Here is a 15,034-nt window from a genome sequence, read left to right on the forward strand (position 1 = left end):
ATTGAGAGGAAGGACAAATCCACCGGGCACTGGTTTTGTGTTTTGTCCTGCCCCTGTCAGTAGCTTCCCCAGCAAGTGGAGCACAAGGCTGATGAGCTTCTACCTGCTGGACTGGCATGCCCAGATGCCATCTGGGTTTTAATAAGTTTTGACTTCTGCTTTTGGGAAGGAAAAGGGTTACTGTTCCTCCCGGGAGCCTGTTGTTGTTGTTGTTGCTGATGTGTGTTTGCATAATTTTCTCCCTGATCGTTGTTGGCTCGTTTGAGGGCTCCATCAATTAGGCTCTGAGGAGCACTAATAGGTTGATGTTAGTGCCTGGCATGTGTGTTTGGGATGGCCAGGGACAACACCCCAGGCCATCTCTGACATGATTTATGGGACTATGCCTTAGTGGTGCCCTGCTGGGGATTTCCTCAGGGTTTAAGGCTGCTGCCCCACCTCTGACTAATCGTGCGATGAACGTCGCATCTCCGGTGGCTTCACGTGGCTCTGTGATAAGGCCGGTTTGGGTAGGACACGTGCCCACCTAATGGGTGGCTTTGGGGTGTTTACAGGAGCTGTGACGGGAGCACCGCCCGGCTGACGCCCCGCTGCGGGCTGGCCGCGGGCAGGGGCTGGAATGGCAGAGAGAGCCCATTCCCAGATTTACTGGCTCTGCCCTGCTCCACCACTCAGCGTGCCACCCTGCCGCTTACCGAGCGGGAATCACTTGGGGGAAGATAAAATAGCACCGGGACCCCAGAACACGTTGGTCTCTTGCCCGTCCAGCCGTGTCACCCTGTGGGTCATTGCCGCGCTGCAGGGCTGCTCCCGGTTCCGCCCGGGAAAGGCGCCCCTGGCTCCCTCAGCGCACGGCGCCCCCCAGGCGTGCCCTCAGGCACGGGCCCCGCCCCGCCGGCAGCCAATGGGAGGGCGCGAGGGCCCCGCCCCGCCGGCTCCGCAGCCAATGAGAAGGCGCGAAAGCCGCGCCCCACCGAGCCCGCGGGGTCGCTAAAAGCAGCCGCGCTGAGGGCCGGTCCCTCAGAGCCGTCACCATGTGCAGTAGGGAGTGCAGTGAGGAGTGCAGTGGGCTTCTGCCGCCTTTCCGTCACTTCGCCACCGATGCCATCCACTATGCGCAGGAGCCCGAGCAGTGGAATTCCAAGGCCGTGGTGCCGCCCATCACGCTCTCCACCACCTTCAAGCAGCGAGTGCCCCCGAAGGACGAGGTGAGTGCGGCCAGCACGGAGCCGCCGAGCCCCGCTGCTGCCCCGGCGTGTCCCGGCCGGGGGAACGGGAGGCGGCAGGGCAGGGAGCTCCCGGCGCGTATGTTTCCCCCGTGGCAGCTCCTGGGCAGACGCGAGCATCTCGCTGGGCCGGGAGCGGGGCTGCTCACGGGGCCCTTGCAGAGCCGCCTGGCCGCGATGCCGTGCCTGTGCTCCGGGACGGCCCTGCTGAGCGGCGGTGGCACCGGAGGAGCCGCTGTGGTCCCTTGCAGCCGGAGCCAGCCCGGGGCTCGCTGTTCCCGCTGCGGGCGGCGATCCGGAGCGGTTTATTCCAAGCTTTCCCTGTGCTCTCTCTGATGTTTGTTTCCTCTTCCCACGCCAGGAGTACAAATACACCCGGTTCGACAATCCGAACAGGCATATCCTGGAGAAGGTTATGTCTGTCCTCGATGGAGCCAAATACTGTGAGCACCTCATGGGTTGGACAGGGCTTGGAGCAGCCTGGGACAGGGGGTGGCACTGGGTGGGCTTTGGGGTCCCTCCATCCCAAACCATTCCATGATTCCCTCACCACGGCTCTGGCTGTTGGCTGTGGGCAGGAGCAGCTCCAAGGTGGGGAAGAGCCCAACACTTCTGGTTCAGCAAAGTCCAGCTCCATGCCTGGGTTTGTCTGCTGCTCCCTCACTGTGGCTGAGGCCTGGGCTGAGCTGGATCCATCCTTGTGCAGCAGCACTGGAGGCAGTGGGAGCAGGCAGCCCCTGGCCCCAGTCCATTCCCAGTGTGTCCCAGTCCATTCCCAGTGTATCCCAGCCTGTCCCAGTGTATCCCAGTGTCCATCCTGGTTCCATGCTGTCCACATCCATCCCCTGCTGTCACTGGCTCCACGTTCCCAGTGAGGCAGTGACAGAACAGGTTCTTTGCAGAGGCCAGGGGAGGAAGACCAAGGCAAATCTGATTTGTTGTGTCACATCAAACACTGATGATCCTTTCTCCTCCAGGCTTGGCTTATTCCTCTGGCATGGCAGCAATTCTGAACATCTGTCACCTGCTGAAGTCAGGGGAAACAATTATCTCCATGGATGAGGTGTATGAAGGTGGGTACAGCACCCAGTGGCTTCAGCCTTCTTTGTGCAGGGGAGCAAACGTGTCTGTGGCTCTCAGGAACTCTGAATTTCCCCTGTAGGACCCCACTGTTCTTTGAAGCCTGTTTTTATCAATCCCTCTCCCTCACAGCTCCCCAGTGCACCCAGCTCTGCCAGAGTCCCTCTCTGAGCAGGGTGAGCTCACTCCAGTTCCTGGGAGCTTTCCCCTCTCCTTGGAGCCTCAGCCTGGTTTCTGCAGGGCTGAATTTCATTGCTCCTCCTCTGGCTTGGCTTGTTCCAAAGAAAGGGTTTCTCACAAAGGAACCTCCCAAACATCGCTCAGATGTTCCCTTCAGCTCCCAGAATCCACCTCCATGTCCCATCCCTTCCTGCTCAGATGGAAAACTGAGTCCCTGGGGATCACCTTGGCAAAAGGACCCAAGCAATGAATTTTTAATGCAGGCAGTGTTTCTGGTAGTGAGTGCTGCACATCCATTGATCACCTGCTGGATTCTTTTAATCTTCCCAGGGAAAGGCTTCAAAGACAGGAAGGAATCATTTTTATTGGAGTGATGGGAAACAGTAGCTGGAGTGTTCCCCTTGGTTGTTCTTCTCTGTTTAATTTCCTGATCATAAACCCCACATTGATTTCAAGTACTTCCCAAATCACTCTGATCCCATATTTAATTATTACTATTTCATGATCACTCAATCTGCAGCAATCTTTAAACGTGGTTAAGTTTTAACAGTGATGCCCTTCACTCTTTAGAATGTGCTGATACCAGGTGCCAAGTGCCTCCCTGGACTGCTGCCTTTAGCACCTGTTCTATAAAGAAAATATAAATGTGCCATGGATGGTGTGCAGCATCAATCTGTGCCCTCCTGACTGTCCCTGCATGATGCAGGAGGCTGCAGAGCAGGCAATGAAAGTTAAGGAAGTTTTTCATTTTGTGATTGATTTTTTGTTTTTTTTAGGCACAAGAGAATTATTTGACAAAATGAAAAAGGAGTTTAATTTGAAAGTGTTTTATGTTGACTTCAGAGACCCAAAAAAGCTGGAAGAAAAAATGGAAGAATATTGCAAGACAACCACGGTAGGGGAGAGGGAAGTGGATTTTAAATTGTTAAATTGTTTTATCCTCGCTCCTGTTGGGGTTGGGGCTGTGTTGAGCTGAGGGGGCAGCCTGGGGCACAGCTGCATCCACCCTATCCCCCTGTGCCCTCATGGGCACATCCTGAGAAGGGCAGAGCCCTGCAGAGAGGAGGGAACAGGACAGAGGTGAGGAGGAGCAGGGGGGGCTCCGTGGCACTGCTGGCTGATCCCTGCCCCAGGGGAAGGGAGCTGTGCTGGGCAAGGCTCTGGGAAAGGCTCTGTCCTGCTGCTGGGCCCTTCTCCAGCTGGGATGGCACAAGCCCGGCTGCAGGGAAAGCTCCCTGCGCTCGGAGGAGCCGCTGGAGCCTCCCCTGGCTCTGGCAGGGCCACTGCCCGTCCCCAGGGCCCAAAGCCACGGGGAGCTGCCAGCACTGGGCACCCAGAGCCCCTGGGACTCAGCCCAGCGCTGGGAGCTCTCTGACCTGGAGCTGTTTTGGGTTTGTGCAGCTGGTTTGGTTCGAGAGCCCCACGAACCCCACGCTGAAGGTGATCGACATCAAAGCCTGCGCAGACATTGCACACAAGTTTGAAGACAAAGACAAAAAAGTGCTGGTGGCAGTGGACAACAGCTTCATGTCTCCATATTTCCAGGTGTGTGGGACAAGGACAGACTGTCACCTGTTCCAGTGGGGCTGGAGGTCCCTTTTGGGAAGGGCAGCACCACCAAGGAACTGCAGTTTTGGTCTCTGTATTGCAAAACCCCCTGCTCTGGTTCAGCCCAGCCCAGGTGCTGCTGGTGGTGCACCAGTGAGGGGGGCAGGGGGTGTCTGTCCTCCAGGAATGATGGAATGCTGTTCTTCCTGATGGAAATCAGAACAGTTACCAAGGGTTCCCTCACTTTGGCCTTTTTACATCAATTCTTCTGCAGATGCTGTTCTGGGCCACAAAGGTAAAAACCAGATGGTAGTGGAAGACAAACCTAGCAACCATTGTTCAGTCTTTCTTGGAGACATCCACTTTACCTTTTTCTTCTCTATCTTGCTGAATATATGACTCAGATGTTTATAACTTTCTTCATAACAGCTGCCAGAACTTTCCTGTATTGATAACGGGAAGACATGAAGTGAAGAGATTGAAGTTTTACAAATGCTTCAGAATAATGAACTTCCAAGCATTGTTGCTCTTCCTATGGGCTAGAATTTGCCTGCTTTGTTCTATTTTAACAGTGATGCCCCTCACTCTTCAGCATGTGCTGATACCATGTGCAAAGTGCCTTAATTAGTGACTGATTAAAAATCTGGCACTGCTCAGCCCCTCTTGCCCATCCAGCTCCTGGTTTGTCTCCCCTCAGGAGGCTCCTGGGCAGAGCACTGGCACTGAGGGGAGAGAGCTGCCAAAGGAAGCTCCTTTGCTCTTGCTCTCAGCTCCTCCAGGGCAGGATCTGCAACAGCTGGAAAGCAAAGCATTTCTTTTGCTGTGCAGCTGGAGCCCCTCATTTCCCATGGAAATGCCCTTTGTGGGCTCCATGCCATGGTGTGTCCCTGCCCCAGCTCAGCTGCAGAACTGTTTTCCCAGCTCTGCACTGTGTGTTGGATGTGCTCAATCTCTTCTCTCCCTGGAGCCTGTGGGAGTGGGAGCAGTGCTCTTGAATCACATTTTCTTGTGCTTCCCTTGAGTTCAGAGTGCCTCCCTGTACTGCTGCCTTTAGCACATGTTCTGTTGTCATGCTCAGGTTTTTGTGTTTGTTTCTCCCCTTGTTTATCCTGTGTGAGCTCAGAGCCCTTGGAATGGCTGGGGATGAACCCAAACTGGAATGATGATGTTATTTTCCTTTCCTTTCAGCGTCCTTTGGCCCTGGGGGCTGATATTTGTATGTCTTCTGCAACCAAATACATCAATGGTGAGTGTGAGAGTTCAGCACATGCTTAGGGCAGGGATGGAGGGAGGCTGGGAGGGTGGGGAGGCCCCTGGATCCCTGGCAGTGCCCAAGGCCAGGTTGGACCCTGGGGCTGGAGCAGCCTGGGGTGGTGGGAGGTGTCCCAGGGGTTTTATTTACACCTGGGGCTGATCCCATTCTTGTCCCCTGTCATTTGCAGGGCACAGTGATGTCCTCATGGGCCTGGTCTCTGTAAACAAGAAATGTCTCTATGAGCAGCTGCAATTCCTGCAGAAGAGTAAGTCCAGACAGGGAATTCCTGACAGGAATCCTGTTCACATCCACAGCTCTGCTGGGGAGGGTGGGCATGCACACAAGTGGGAAATCAGCCTGGAATGTAAATTAACAGAGCTGGGCAAGCTCAATAAAACAGTCCCATAAACTGAGAGACTTTATCTCCCCTTCCTGAGCACTCCAGGAGAGCACTGGGGCCCATCCTGAAAGCACTGAGGTGCCACCTGCAGCCTGGGGGGTTTGGAACTCCCTCAGCCATCAGGGTGTGCCCAATGCAGAATTTTCCTGCCTCGCATGATTCCAGCAATTTTCCGGCCTCTTCTTTGTCAGGAATAAATTCCTGTGCAGGTTTTGCCCTCTGCACTGAGGGTGCACTGTGCCCAGTAAATAATGTAATCCTTGAGGCCTGAGCCTGTTAATTGGCCTCATTATTTGGCTGTCCCTTGTGGGAGATGAGGAACAGAGATTGCCTTGGCTGTCCTCCCACTTGTGCCAGGGTCAGCAATGCTGGAGCTGAGGATGTGTTTGGCTGTGCTGAATGCAGAACACCAGTGTTACTTTGTGATTCTGTGGGATTCTGTGGGATTCTCTGGAACTCTGTGGGATTCTGTGGGATTCTGTTCCATTCCCACAGCCCTGGGAGCTGTCCCCTCTCCCTTTGACTGCTTCCTCTGCAACCGGGGCCTCAAGACTCTGCACATCAGGATGAAGCTGCACTTCCACAACGGCCTGGCTGTGGCCAAATTCCTGAAACACCATCCCTGTGTGGAGAAAGTCATTTACCCAGGTGGGTGAGCAGGGACTGGGGAGCTGTGGTGCCCCGTGATGGGCTGGGTGAGGCTGAGCTGCCCCAGCTCTGCACTGGCATTCACTGGGAATTCTCCCAACTCTCTCCATTCCAGGGCTGGCTTGTCACCACCAGTGCTCTGTGACACAGAAGCAGTGCACAGGTGTTTCAGGGATCGTCAGCTTCGAAATCAAAGGGGAGCAAGAAAATGCCTTTGCCTTTCTCAGGAACCTGAAGGTAAAGTGCAATAAAATCAACCTCAGAGGGAGCTGAATCTGCCCTGATGAGGGGAGGGTGGGGTGGCTTTTCTTGCCAATCCTTCATGTGTGCCGCACAATAAATCAGGGATAATTTGTTCTTGGGGGTTAATGGGAGGGAAGAAAGGGACCCCTCAGTTCCTTGGAAATATTTGTTTGTTTGTTTGCTCCCGGGGTGAGGGTGTCCAGCTCAGCCCAGGAGCTGCTGCTGACAGAGGCCTTTCTGCAGGGCTGGGCAGCTGGGGCTGGTGCAGCTCTGCTGGAACATTGCAGAGTGCCCTCAGGGGGAAAGGCACTGAGGGAGCCCCTGGCTCTGGGAATGCTGTGCAGGCTCCAGCCAAGGACACTCCCTGGGATCCAGGGGCAGGATGAGTCTGTTTGCAATCTTAGCTCTTCCCTGCCAGATGTGCCCTTTATTCCCTAATTACAGCTAATACAATTTATAATATGGAAGGTATTATAGAAAAACTTGGGGGAAAAGAAGTCCCTAAACTTTCCATTTGCCTCAATGTCCTTGAAGAGGTCCCAGCCCTGAGGCTGCCAGAGCTCCAGGAGGGTTTGGACAGCTCTGCCAGGGATGCTCAGGGTGGGATTGTTGGGGTGTCTGTGCAGGGCCAGGGGCTGCATCAGTGATCCCTGTGGGCACCTCCAACTCAGGAAATTCCCTGATTCTGAGAGCTCTCTGTCCATGAATCCATCACCTCCTTCCCTTTCTCCCACAGGTGTTCACCGTGGGCTTTAGTGTGGGCGGCTACGAGAGCCTGGCCGAGCATCCGTGAGTCCATCCTCCCATCCTCAGAGCCCCAAAAAGCTGCAGAGCACCACGAAGTTCCCACAATTTCCCAGCCCTGTTTTTGCTGTTTTCCCTTTAGCTAAACTCAGGAACTGCTGTGCAGCACAGAGCCAGGGGAGACTCCAGAGGGAGGGAATCCTGTGGGAGGGCAGAGATTGAGGAATTTCACCTGGAGGGCTGAGGCACAGTTGGTGTCCATGAAGACAATCCCAGCAGCTGCAGAGTGCTGGGATGAGGAGCAGCTGGGATGGAGCAATGCCCTGCTCCCTGCTCACACGAGGGGCACGGTCACTGTGTGCCCCCAGCTGCCTCTGGGCCCTGGCAGGGCCTCCTGGGCCTTTTAAACTGCTCAAAACAGCATCTTCATGGAATTGCATCATTTCACTCCAAGCCAGCCTGCTTTTGGAAAAGGTCCATGGAAATGAATGACTGTATTTAAATGTTAAATCGTTTCACTTACTGATTTCACAGCAAACCTTGAACCCCTGCAGCAGCTGAAAGGAGCTGGTGCCAGTGACAGCACCAGGGAAATCCCTTCTTGCCTGTGTCCTGTGTAGCTGGAGAGAATAAACCCTCCAGAGCCCTTTGGGGCACTTTGAGAAGGGATCTGAGAAACCAGGAATGAAACCAGGAGATTTTATTCTGGAGGTTGCACATTCCCCATGTGCTGAGCCTACAGAGCTTCTGTGGAATAAAAGAGCAGCTCTGGAAGGGAGAGCAGTTGGAGTTTCTCCTTTGTCAGGTCCAGATTTTTAAATATCACTTCTTGTCAATCATTTGTGTCCTGCACATACGAGCTGGAGATGCAATTCCCTGACTTGTCAGCATTCCCAGCATTTCCAGGAGCTGCTGCCAGGGGCTCTCTGCATCTGTGGGGTCACACAGCTGGCACAGAGGGGGTGTCAGATCCTGCTGCATTTCAGGGCTGCTGGCAGGGAACCAGCCAGGTTGGTTTTACCAATCCAAGTCCCAAATTCTTGGGATAAAGATATTTTTGTTCTTGCAGGTACACAATGACCCACAAAGATCTGCCTGAGAAGGAAAAGGAACATCTGGGAATCACAAAGACCTTGATCCGCCTCTCGGTGGGGCTGGAGGATGAGAAGGATCTGCTGGCAGACCTGGACCAGGCCCTGAAGGCTGCGGTGAGTGGGGAGTTCCTCTCCAAAAATCATCCCCAGGCAGCCTTTCCCAGGGGCTGAGCCCTCAGCTCCTCCCTGATGGGCCCTGGGCTGGGGAGGGAAAGTTTCCCTGTGTGCAGCCCTGCTCAGCACAGCTCCCCATGCATTCAGGAGAATCAAATGCTAAATGTGATTTGAATTTAATAAAAGGAAAGAAAAATGTCTTTGATAGAGGGGCAGAGCACACTGACCCCTCCCTTTCCTTCCTGCAGCTTAAACCTTGTGTAAGCCTTGAGGGTCAATAAGGACCTTGGAACTGGACATGGCTGTGGACGAGGACACGGAAAACCAAACCCCTCTTGCTTTGCCTCTGGAATTCCAGCCTGGGTTCCTGGTCTCTCCCTGGCGTGCTGGTGTGCTGGCACAGCCTGGGCTCTGCCTGGAGCCAGGAGCTGTGTGGGAGCAGCCGTGGGCACCCGGCAATGTGATCCAGTTCTCCAGCAGAGCTCAGTGCTCCTCCTGCTCCTGCAGGGCTGGGGGCACAGGGGCTGCTGCCCCTTGCTGCTCTCGGGTCATTCTCTGCTCACCCACCAGCTCAGCTCAAAAACCTGATTGACCTCAGATTTATTTTAATTCGGTTGGAGATTTGCGTAAAAGCTTTTCTTTTTCTTGCTGCCTTTCCTTCTCTTGATGCAACATTGAAGCTGAAGTGAAATCCAACACCTGGCAAATAATAACTTTCTAAAGAGGAATCTTTGTCATTTGAAAAAAATCATGTGCTGTGGGAATGATTGGAATTCTTTTAATTAAAACCTGCTTTTCTTTTCCTTGCTTATATTCCCCTGTGCACGTGTTTCTTGTGTTCAAAATCAGAGGATGGAGTGACCCTGGAGCTGTTGGGATTTTCCTGTGGGAAGGCAGGAGGGGAATGGAGCTGAGGAGGGGCTGGAGCTGAGGGGAGAGAGGGAATGGAGCTGAGGGGAGAGAGGGGGATGGAGCTGAGGGGAGAGAGGGGATGGAGCTGAGGGAAAGGGGGAATGGAGCTGAGGGGGGCTGGGGCTGAGGGAGAGAGGGAATGGAGCTGAGGAGGGCTGAGCTGAGGGAAGAGAGGGAATGAGCTGAGGAGGGCTGGAGCTGAAGCGGGACAATTCTGTGCTGGCCACAGCCAGAATAACCTTCATTGCACAGAGGGATTAAACCCTGACTTAACCCAAGTGAAGGTGTTCCCACCCAGCCCTCCTCATCCCACAGCATCCCAGACTGGGCTGGGTTGGAATGGACCTCAGAGCCCACCCAGTGCCACCCCTGCCATGGCAGGGACCCCTCCCACTGTCCCAGGCTGCTCCCAGCCCCAGTGTCCAGCCTGGCCTTGGGCACTGCCAGGGATACAGCTGCTCTGGGAATTCCATCCCAGCCCTGCCCACCCTGCCAGGAACAATTCCTGCCCAGGGCCCAATCCATCCCTGCCCCGTGTCCATGGAGCCATTGCCCCTTTTCCCTTGTCCCTGCAGATGTGGGTTCCTGGTTACACCAGGTCAGCTCCTGCAGCCTCTCCATGGGCAGTCCCTCAGATCCAGGTGCTTTTCCAGGCACCAGCCCCTGCTGTGCCCTGGAGCTGCTGCCTGGTCTGTGGGGAGCAGCAGGGGCTGCTTTGTGTCCCAGGAATGTCTCCCAGGGAATGAAAAGCTGCTGGGCTTCCTCAGCCTCCTGCTGCCCTGGCTTTCCTTGTCCCATTCCCCTGGGGAAGGACAGATACCTGTGCCAGCAGGGAAATGCTCAGTGAATTGCTCCATGATTTTCCTGACCTGTGGGATATCAGCCTGAGGCTGGCTCTGAGCCTGGACCCGCCAGGACCTGGTCTCTTTAGGGAGCTTGTGGGAGAGTGCAGTGACCTCCTCATGCACTGATTATCCAGAGTTTATCCCAGGTCCCAGCCCTGCCAGAGCTCGGGGGCTGCTTGGACAGTGCTCGGGCACAGGGTGGCAGCATTGGGGTGTGTGTGCAGGGCCAGGCCTTGGGCTGGGTGATCCCTGTGGGATCCAGCTCAGGCTATTCCATGACTCCATCCCTCTGAGCAGGAGAGAATCCTCTGGGATGTTTCAGTATCTGCTGCTCCATGGCAGCTCTGGAGCCACCCTGTGCCCCTGCTCTGGGCTGATCCCAGGTCTGGGTTGTATTTCCCTTATTCCATCTTTCTGAAAGCCAGAGGATGTGTTTTTCCTTGGATTTGCTGTTGCAGATTGGATTCAGATTCACTGCACTTCCAGGGCAATATGGTTTCCATGCTGAGGCCCCAACCCCTCGTGTTGGCTGAAAATACCTTTATCCTTGGGGATCAAAGGACCAGCACTAAGCCCTGAATCCAGCCCAGCTAAGCCCAAGGCAGGGCCTGGCTCCCAGCCCCAGCATTCTGAGTGCTGGGGTCAGCCTGCTCCCTCCCAGCCTCACATTCCCTGGATTTGAGCGTTCTCTGGCATTTCTCACTGTGTTAGATGAAGGGTTTGTGTCCTCCAGCCAAGACTGAGCCACATTAGTCAGAAGAGTTCTTAGAAACTCCAGCTTTCATTTACAGTAAAGCTCTGTCACTGCACTCTGTGTCACCAGGAGAGGAGCTGGGCATCCAGGAATGCTGAGCTCACAATTCCCAGTGCAGGGCCACTCTGGGGCTTGGGCACTGCTCCTCTCTGTGCCATGGCCATGGACACGGCACTTGGGGTGCTGCTGCTGCAGGGCAGGACTCACAGCTCCCATCCCACCTATTTATGGATTGAGTGGGCTCCAAGGCACAAACTCCAGATGCCCTTCAGTCCCAGCACAGCTTCCCAACATCCCCATGAATCACTGGAATGAGCCTGAGCCCTGTGAGTGCTCAGTAATTATTTTATCTGCTGCTGTGTGCAGTAGCTGACTGACCAATGCAATTTTTTATCCTCCCTTTTATCATCTCCCTTTTATCATCTAATCAGTAGGAAAATATTGATTATCTCCTGTCTTTCTAAAGGATGTTGGGAAATGGAGTTGGAGCCGTGGCTCCCACCCTGGCAGCCTGACAGAATCAGGGAATATCCAGAGTTGGAGGGACACACAGGGATCATCCAGTCAGGCTGCTGGCCCTGCACAGACACCCCAGCAATCCCACCCTGTGTCCCACAGCCAGCTGGCTCCTGGAATGCTGGGGCAGGGCAGGAATCGAAAATTTTCAACCATCATTTCTAACTCTTTAAACACCACTGAAAATCCATTTTTCTTCTCTTGCAAACCCCGTTTTTCACACACGTCCCACCCTGATGGATCTTTATCCAGAGCAGCTGCAGGATTTGGGAAGGAATGTTTACCCCTTAAGGTGGGTTTTTCCCAGTATTTCCCCGTCTGCCTGCATTTCCAAGCTGCCACTTGGGTTCTCACCAGGACGCCATTATTGGCATTGTTACTGCTGACATTTAATGCCTCGTGTGTTTCACAAGAGCAATGGGAGATCTGTGAGGAACGGGGCAGAATTCCATTTCAGCTGGGAGTATTTCCCAGGGGAGTGTGTCACAAAGGCTCTCAGAATGAAGGGATTATATTTAGATGATGTTCATCATTTATAATCATTTATCTCTTCTCCTCTTCCAGGCTTCCATGAGGACAGATGAACGTAAAAGGAATTCTCTCGCTTGGGCTCACAGGGAAGAGCAGAACCAGAGCCATTCCAGCCATGAGCCGTGTGCTCTGTTCCCAGGCTCCATGGCAAACCCACGGGCTGCTTTTGGGGAGGGATTTCATCCAAGCAGCCAGCTCCCAGCTGATTTCTGCAGCATCTTGGATCAGGAAATGGGAAGTTTGGATTCAGAGTCTCTGGACGCCGCCATTCGAGATTGCACAACAAACACTTGTCTGAGGAGGGAAGTGCCCCAGGAGGTCACGTGGAGCTGCTCCTGCTTCTTTCCAGATACTTGGCTCCTTGACCTTGGGTTTCTGTGGTCGCTTTTGGGATGTGCTGTGCTCTCCTTGTGTCCAGGGTTTGTGTCCCTCGGGGCTGGGCTCTGTGCTGCCTGTGGTGGGGGAGAGCTCCCCTTGTCCTTCCCCCCTTCCCTGAGGGGACAGGAATAACAAGGGACGTTAAATCCCACCCAGTGCCCCCACTGCCATGGGCAGGGACACCTCCCACTGTCCCAGGCTGCTCCAGCCCCAATGTCCAGCCTGGCCCTGGGCATTCCCAGGGATCCAGGGGCAGCCACAGCTCCCCCCATCTCTGCTCCCTGCCTTTCTCCCAGAAATGTCTGAACCTGGAGAACTGTGCTGGTCTCCTACTTTTCCAGGTTTTCATCCATGCTGTTGCCTTTTCCAAAGGTTTGTTTTGGTTCCTAACACCAAATCTCACCTGAGGCACAGGCAGCAATTCCCAGGAGCTTCAGCTGGAGCTGAGCCTTTGCCAGCAGCCACAGCTCTGCATTCCCAGAGCTGCTGCCTGCATCCAGCATGGATTCTCTGGAAGCTCTTCCCAGGAGCTCCAGGCACTCTCTGGCAGGGCTCCAGTGCCACCAGAGCCCTCCTTGCACCTCCAGCCCCTGATGGAGCAAACAGGAGGTGAAGGACCACGGAGCAGGGGGGCTCAGTTGCACCTCGGCATTGCTCAGGAGAAAAGAGGAATCTGGAAAAGGAGTTTTGCTGCCCCAGGCTCTGTGCTGGGCTGGAGGGGAGCTCCAGGACACCTGGCAGGAGGAGCCATGGTGTGTTTGGGGGTGGGAGGATTGAGCCCAGGCCAGGCACTGCTATCCTGCAGGAGCAGCCTCACCTTGTCCCACCTTGCCTGGTGGCCTAAAATGTGCAGAGACGTTCCAGCTGACAAAACTGTGATCACTTCTGATCCTAAACCCTGATTTAAGTCCCTTTCTTCTGTTGTGTCTGAAAGCCACTCTGCATCTGTCTGTGACTTGCCCCTTTTCCCTTGGAAACAAATTCCCTTCCAGCTTGGCCGTGGGCCCCAGGATAAATAATGGAAGCTCCCCTGGGACTCCAAGAAACAAATGCTGCATTTACAGCAAAGGCTCCACTCAATTGACTCCACATTAAATCCATTCCTCAAAGAAGAATCCAGACAGAAGCACTGGGCTCCGAGGGGATGTGGGGAGGGCCAGAGCTGATCCTGCCATTCCCTGATTCTCTGTGGGTGGATGGAGCTGTTGGATTCCCTGGTGAGGAATGGGCTCTGTTTCCTGGGAATGAAGGCCCTGGGGATTCTCTCAGTGGCAGATACCGAGGCACCAGCTCTGCCCTCTCGGGATTCAGGCTCCCTGAGTCGTGTTTGATCACCTTGTTCCTCTCTGACACCAGATTTCCCTTCAGAGAAGACATTAACTCCATCTCCTGCAGTTCCCTGGGCTCCCTTCCCTGGCTGCTGCACAGCCTCTCTGCCTTTGAGGCTCCAACCAGAGCCCTTAATTTGACAAGTGCTGAGGGAGCTGATGAAGCTGGAGCCAGATTTACCCTTCCAGAGCTGCTGCCAGAGCCCAGCCCTGGGCGTGGGGGTCCTTTTGCAGCTGCACCTTGGAGCTGCTGAAAGCTCGGGATGGGCAGCCAGGCAGGGCTTTCCTGCCTCCTGTGATCCAGGGGTTCCCTCCGAGCTGAGACTCCCTGGCTGCAGCCTGTGCCTGTTCCTGTTTTCCTGATGGTTCTTCCCTCCAGCAAAAGCAGCTTCTGAAGAGACTCCAGATCCAGGGCCACCTTCTGCTGCCAGGGCGGCCCTGGGGGTGGCACGGGTGAGCCCTGGCCCAGGCAGAGACACCTCCCCTTGCTGGCATTGCACTCATCCTGGCTCTGCACGAGCAGGTGGCTCTGGCTGCTGAGGGATGATGGATGGTGATGGACAGTGATGATGGATGATGATGGGCAGTGGATGATGGGCAGTGGATGATGGACAGTGATGGACAGTGATGGACGATGATGATGGATGATGATGGGCAGTCAGCGATGAACAATGATGGATGATGGACAATGATGATGGACAGTGGATGATGGACAAAGATGGATGATGCACAATGATGATGAACAGTGGATGATGGACAATGATGATGGATGATGATGGACAGTGGATGATGGACAATGATGGATGATGGACAATGATGATGGATGATGATGATGGATGATGGGCAGTCAGTGATGAACAATGATGGACAATGATGGATGATGGACAGTGGATGATGGACAATGATGATGGATGATGATGGACAATGACGGATGATGGACAATGATGACGGATGATGATGGATGATGATGGACAGTGGATGATGGACAATGACGGATGATGGACAATGATGATGAACAGTGGATGATGGACAATGATGATGGATGATGATGGACAGTGGATGATGGACAGTGGATGATGGACAATGATGATGGATGATGATGGACAATGACGGATGATGGACAATGATGATGGATGATGATGGACAGTGGATGATGGACAATGACGGATGATGGACAATGATGATGGATGATGATGGACAATGACGGATGATGGACAATGATGATGGATGATGGATGG

At 54.3% G+C, this 15,034-nt stretch overlaps 1 protein-coding gene across 1 annotated transcript; it reads left to right on the top strand.

Annotated features, from left to right (window-relative positions):
• The first annotated feature begins 965 nt into the window (after positions 1–965).
• LOC135451161 (cystathionine gamma-lyase-like) lies at positions 966–8,891 on the top strand. Its single transcript, XM_064720087.1, has 12 exons — positions 966–1,208; positions 1,588–1,669; positions 2,204–2,299; positions 3,263–3,381; positions 3,888–4,031; positions 5,223–5,280; positions 5,477–5,554; positions 6,185–6,337; positions 6,453–6,574; positions 7,317–7,369; positions 8,394–8,532; positions 8,781–8,891. Exons 1-12 carry the CDS (start codon positions 1,035–1,037, stop codon positions 8,811–8,813), a joined length of 1,251 nt encoding a protein of 416 aa, XP_064576157.1. The 5' UTR covers positions 966–1,034; the 3' UTR covers positions 8,814–8,891.
• Positions 8,892–15,034: the final 6,143 nt, after the last annotated feature.

Source organism: Zonotrichia leucophrys, chromosome 8, assembly GCF_028769735.1.
Source record: "Zonotrichia leucophrys gambelii isolate GWCS_2022_RI chromosome 8, RI_Zleu_2.0, whole genome shotgun sequence".
In the NCBI taxonomy this organism is placed as follows: domain Eukaryota; kingdom Metazoa; phylum Chordata; class Aves; order Passeriformes; family Passerellidae; genus Zonotrichia; species Zonotrichia leucophrys.

Coding starts and splice junctions, on each gene's coding strand:
- LOC135451161 (XM_064720087.1), top strand. CDS start 1,035: ATGTGCAGTAGGGAGTGCAGTGAGGAGTGCAGTGGGCTTCTGCCGCCT. Junction 7,370..8,393: donor GAGAGCCTGGCCGAGCATCC/GTGAGTCCATCC, acceptor TTGTTCTTGCAG/GTACACAATGACCCACAAAG. Junction 8,533..8,780: donor ACCAGGCCCTGAAGGCTGCG/GTGAGTGGGGAG, acceptor TCCTTCCTGCAG/CTTAAACCTTGTGTAAGCCT.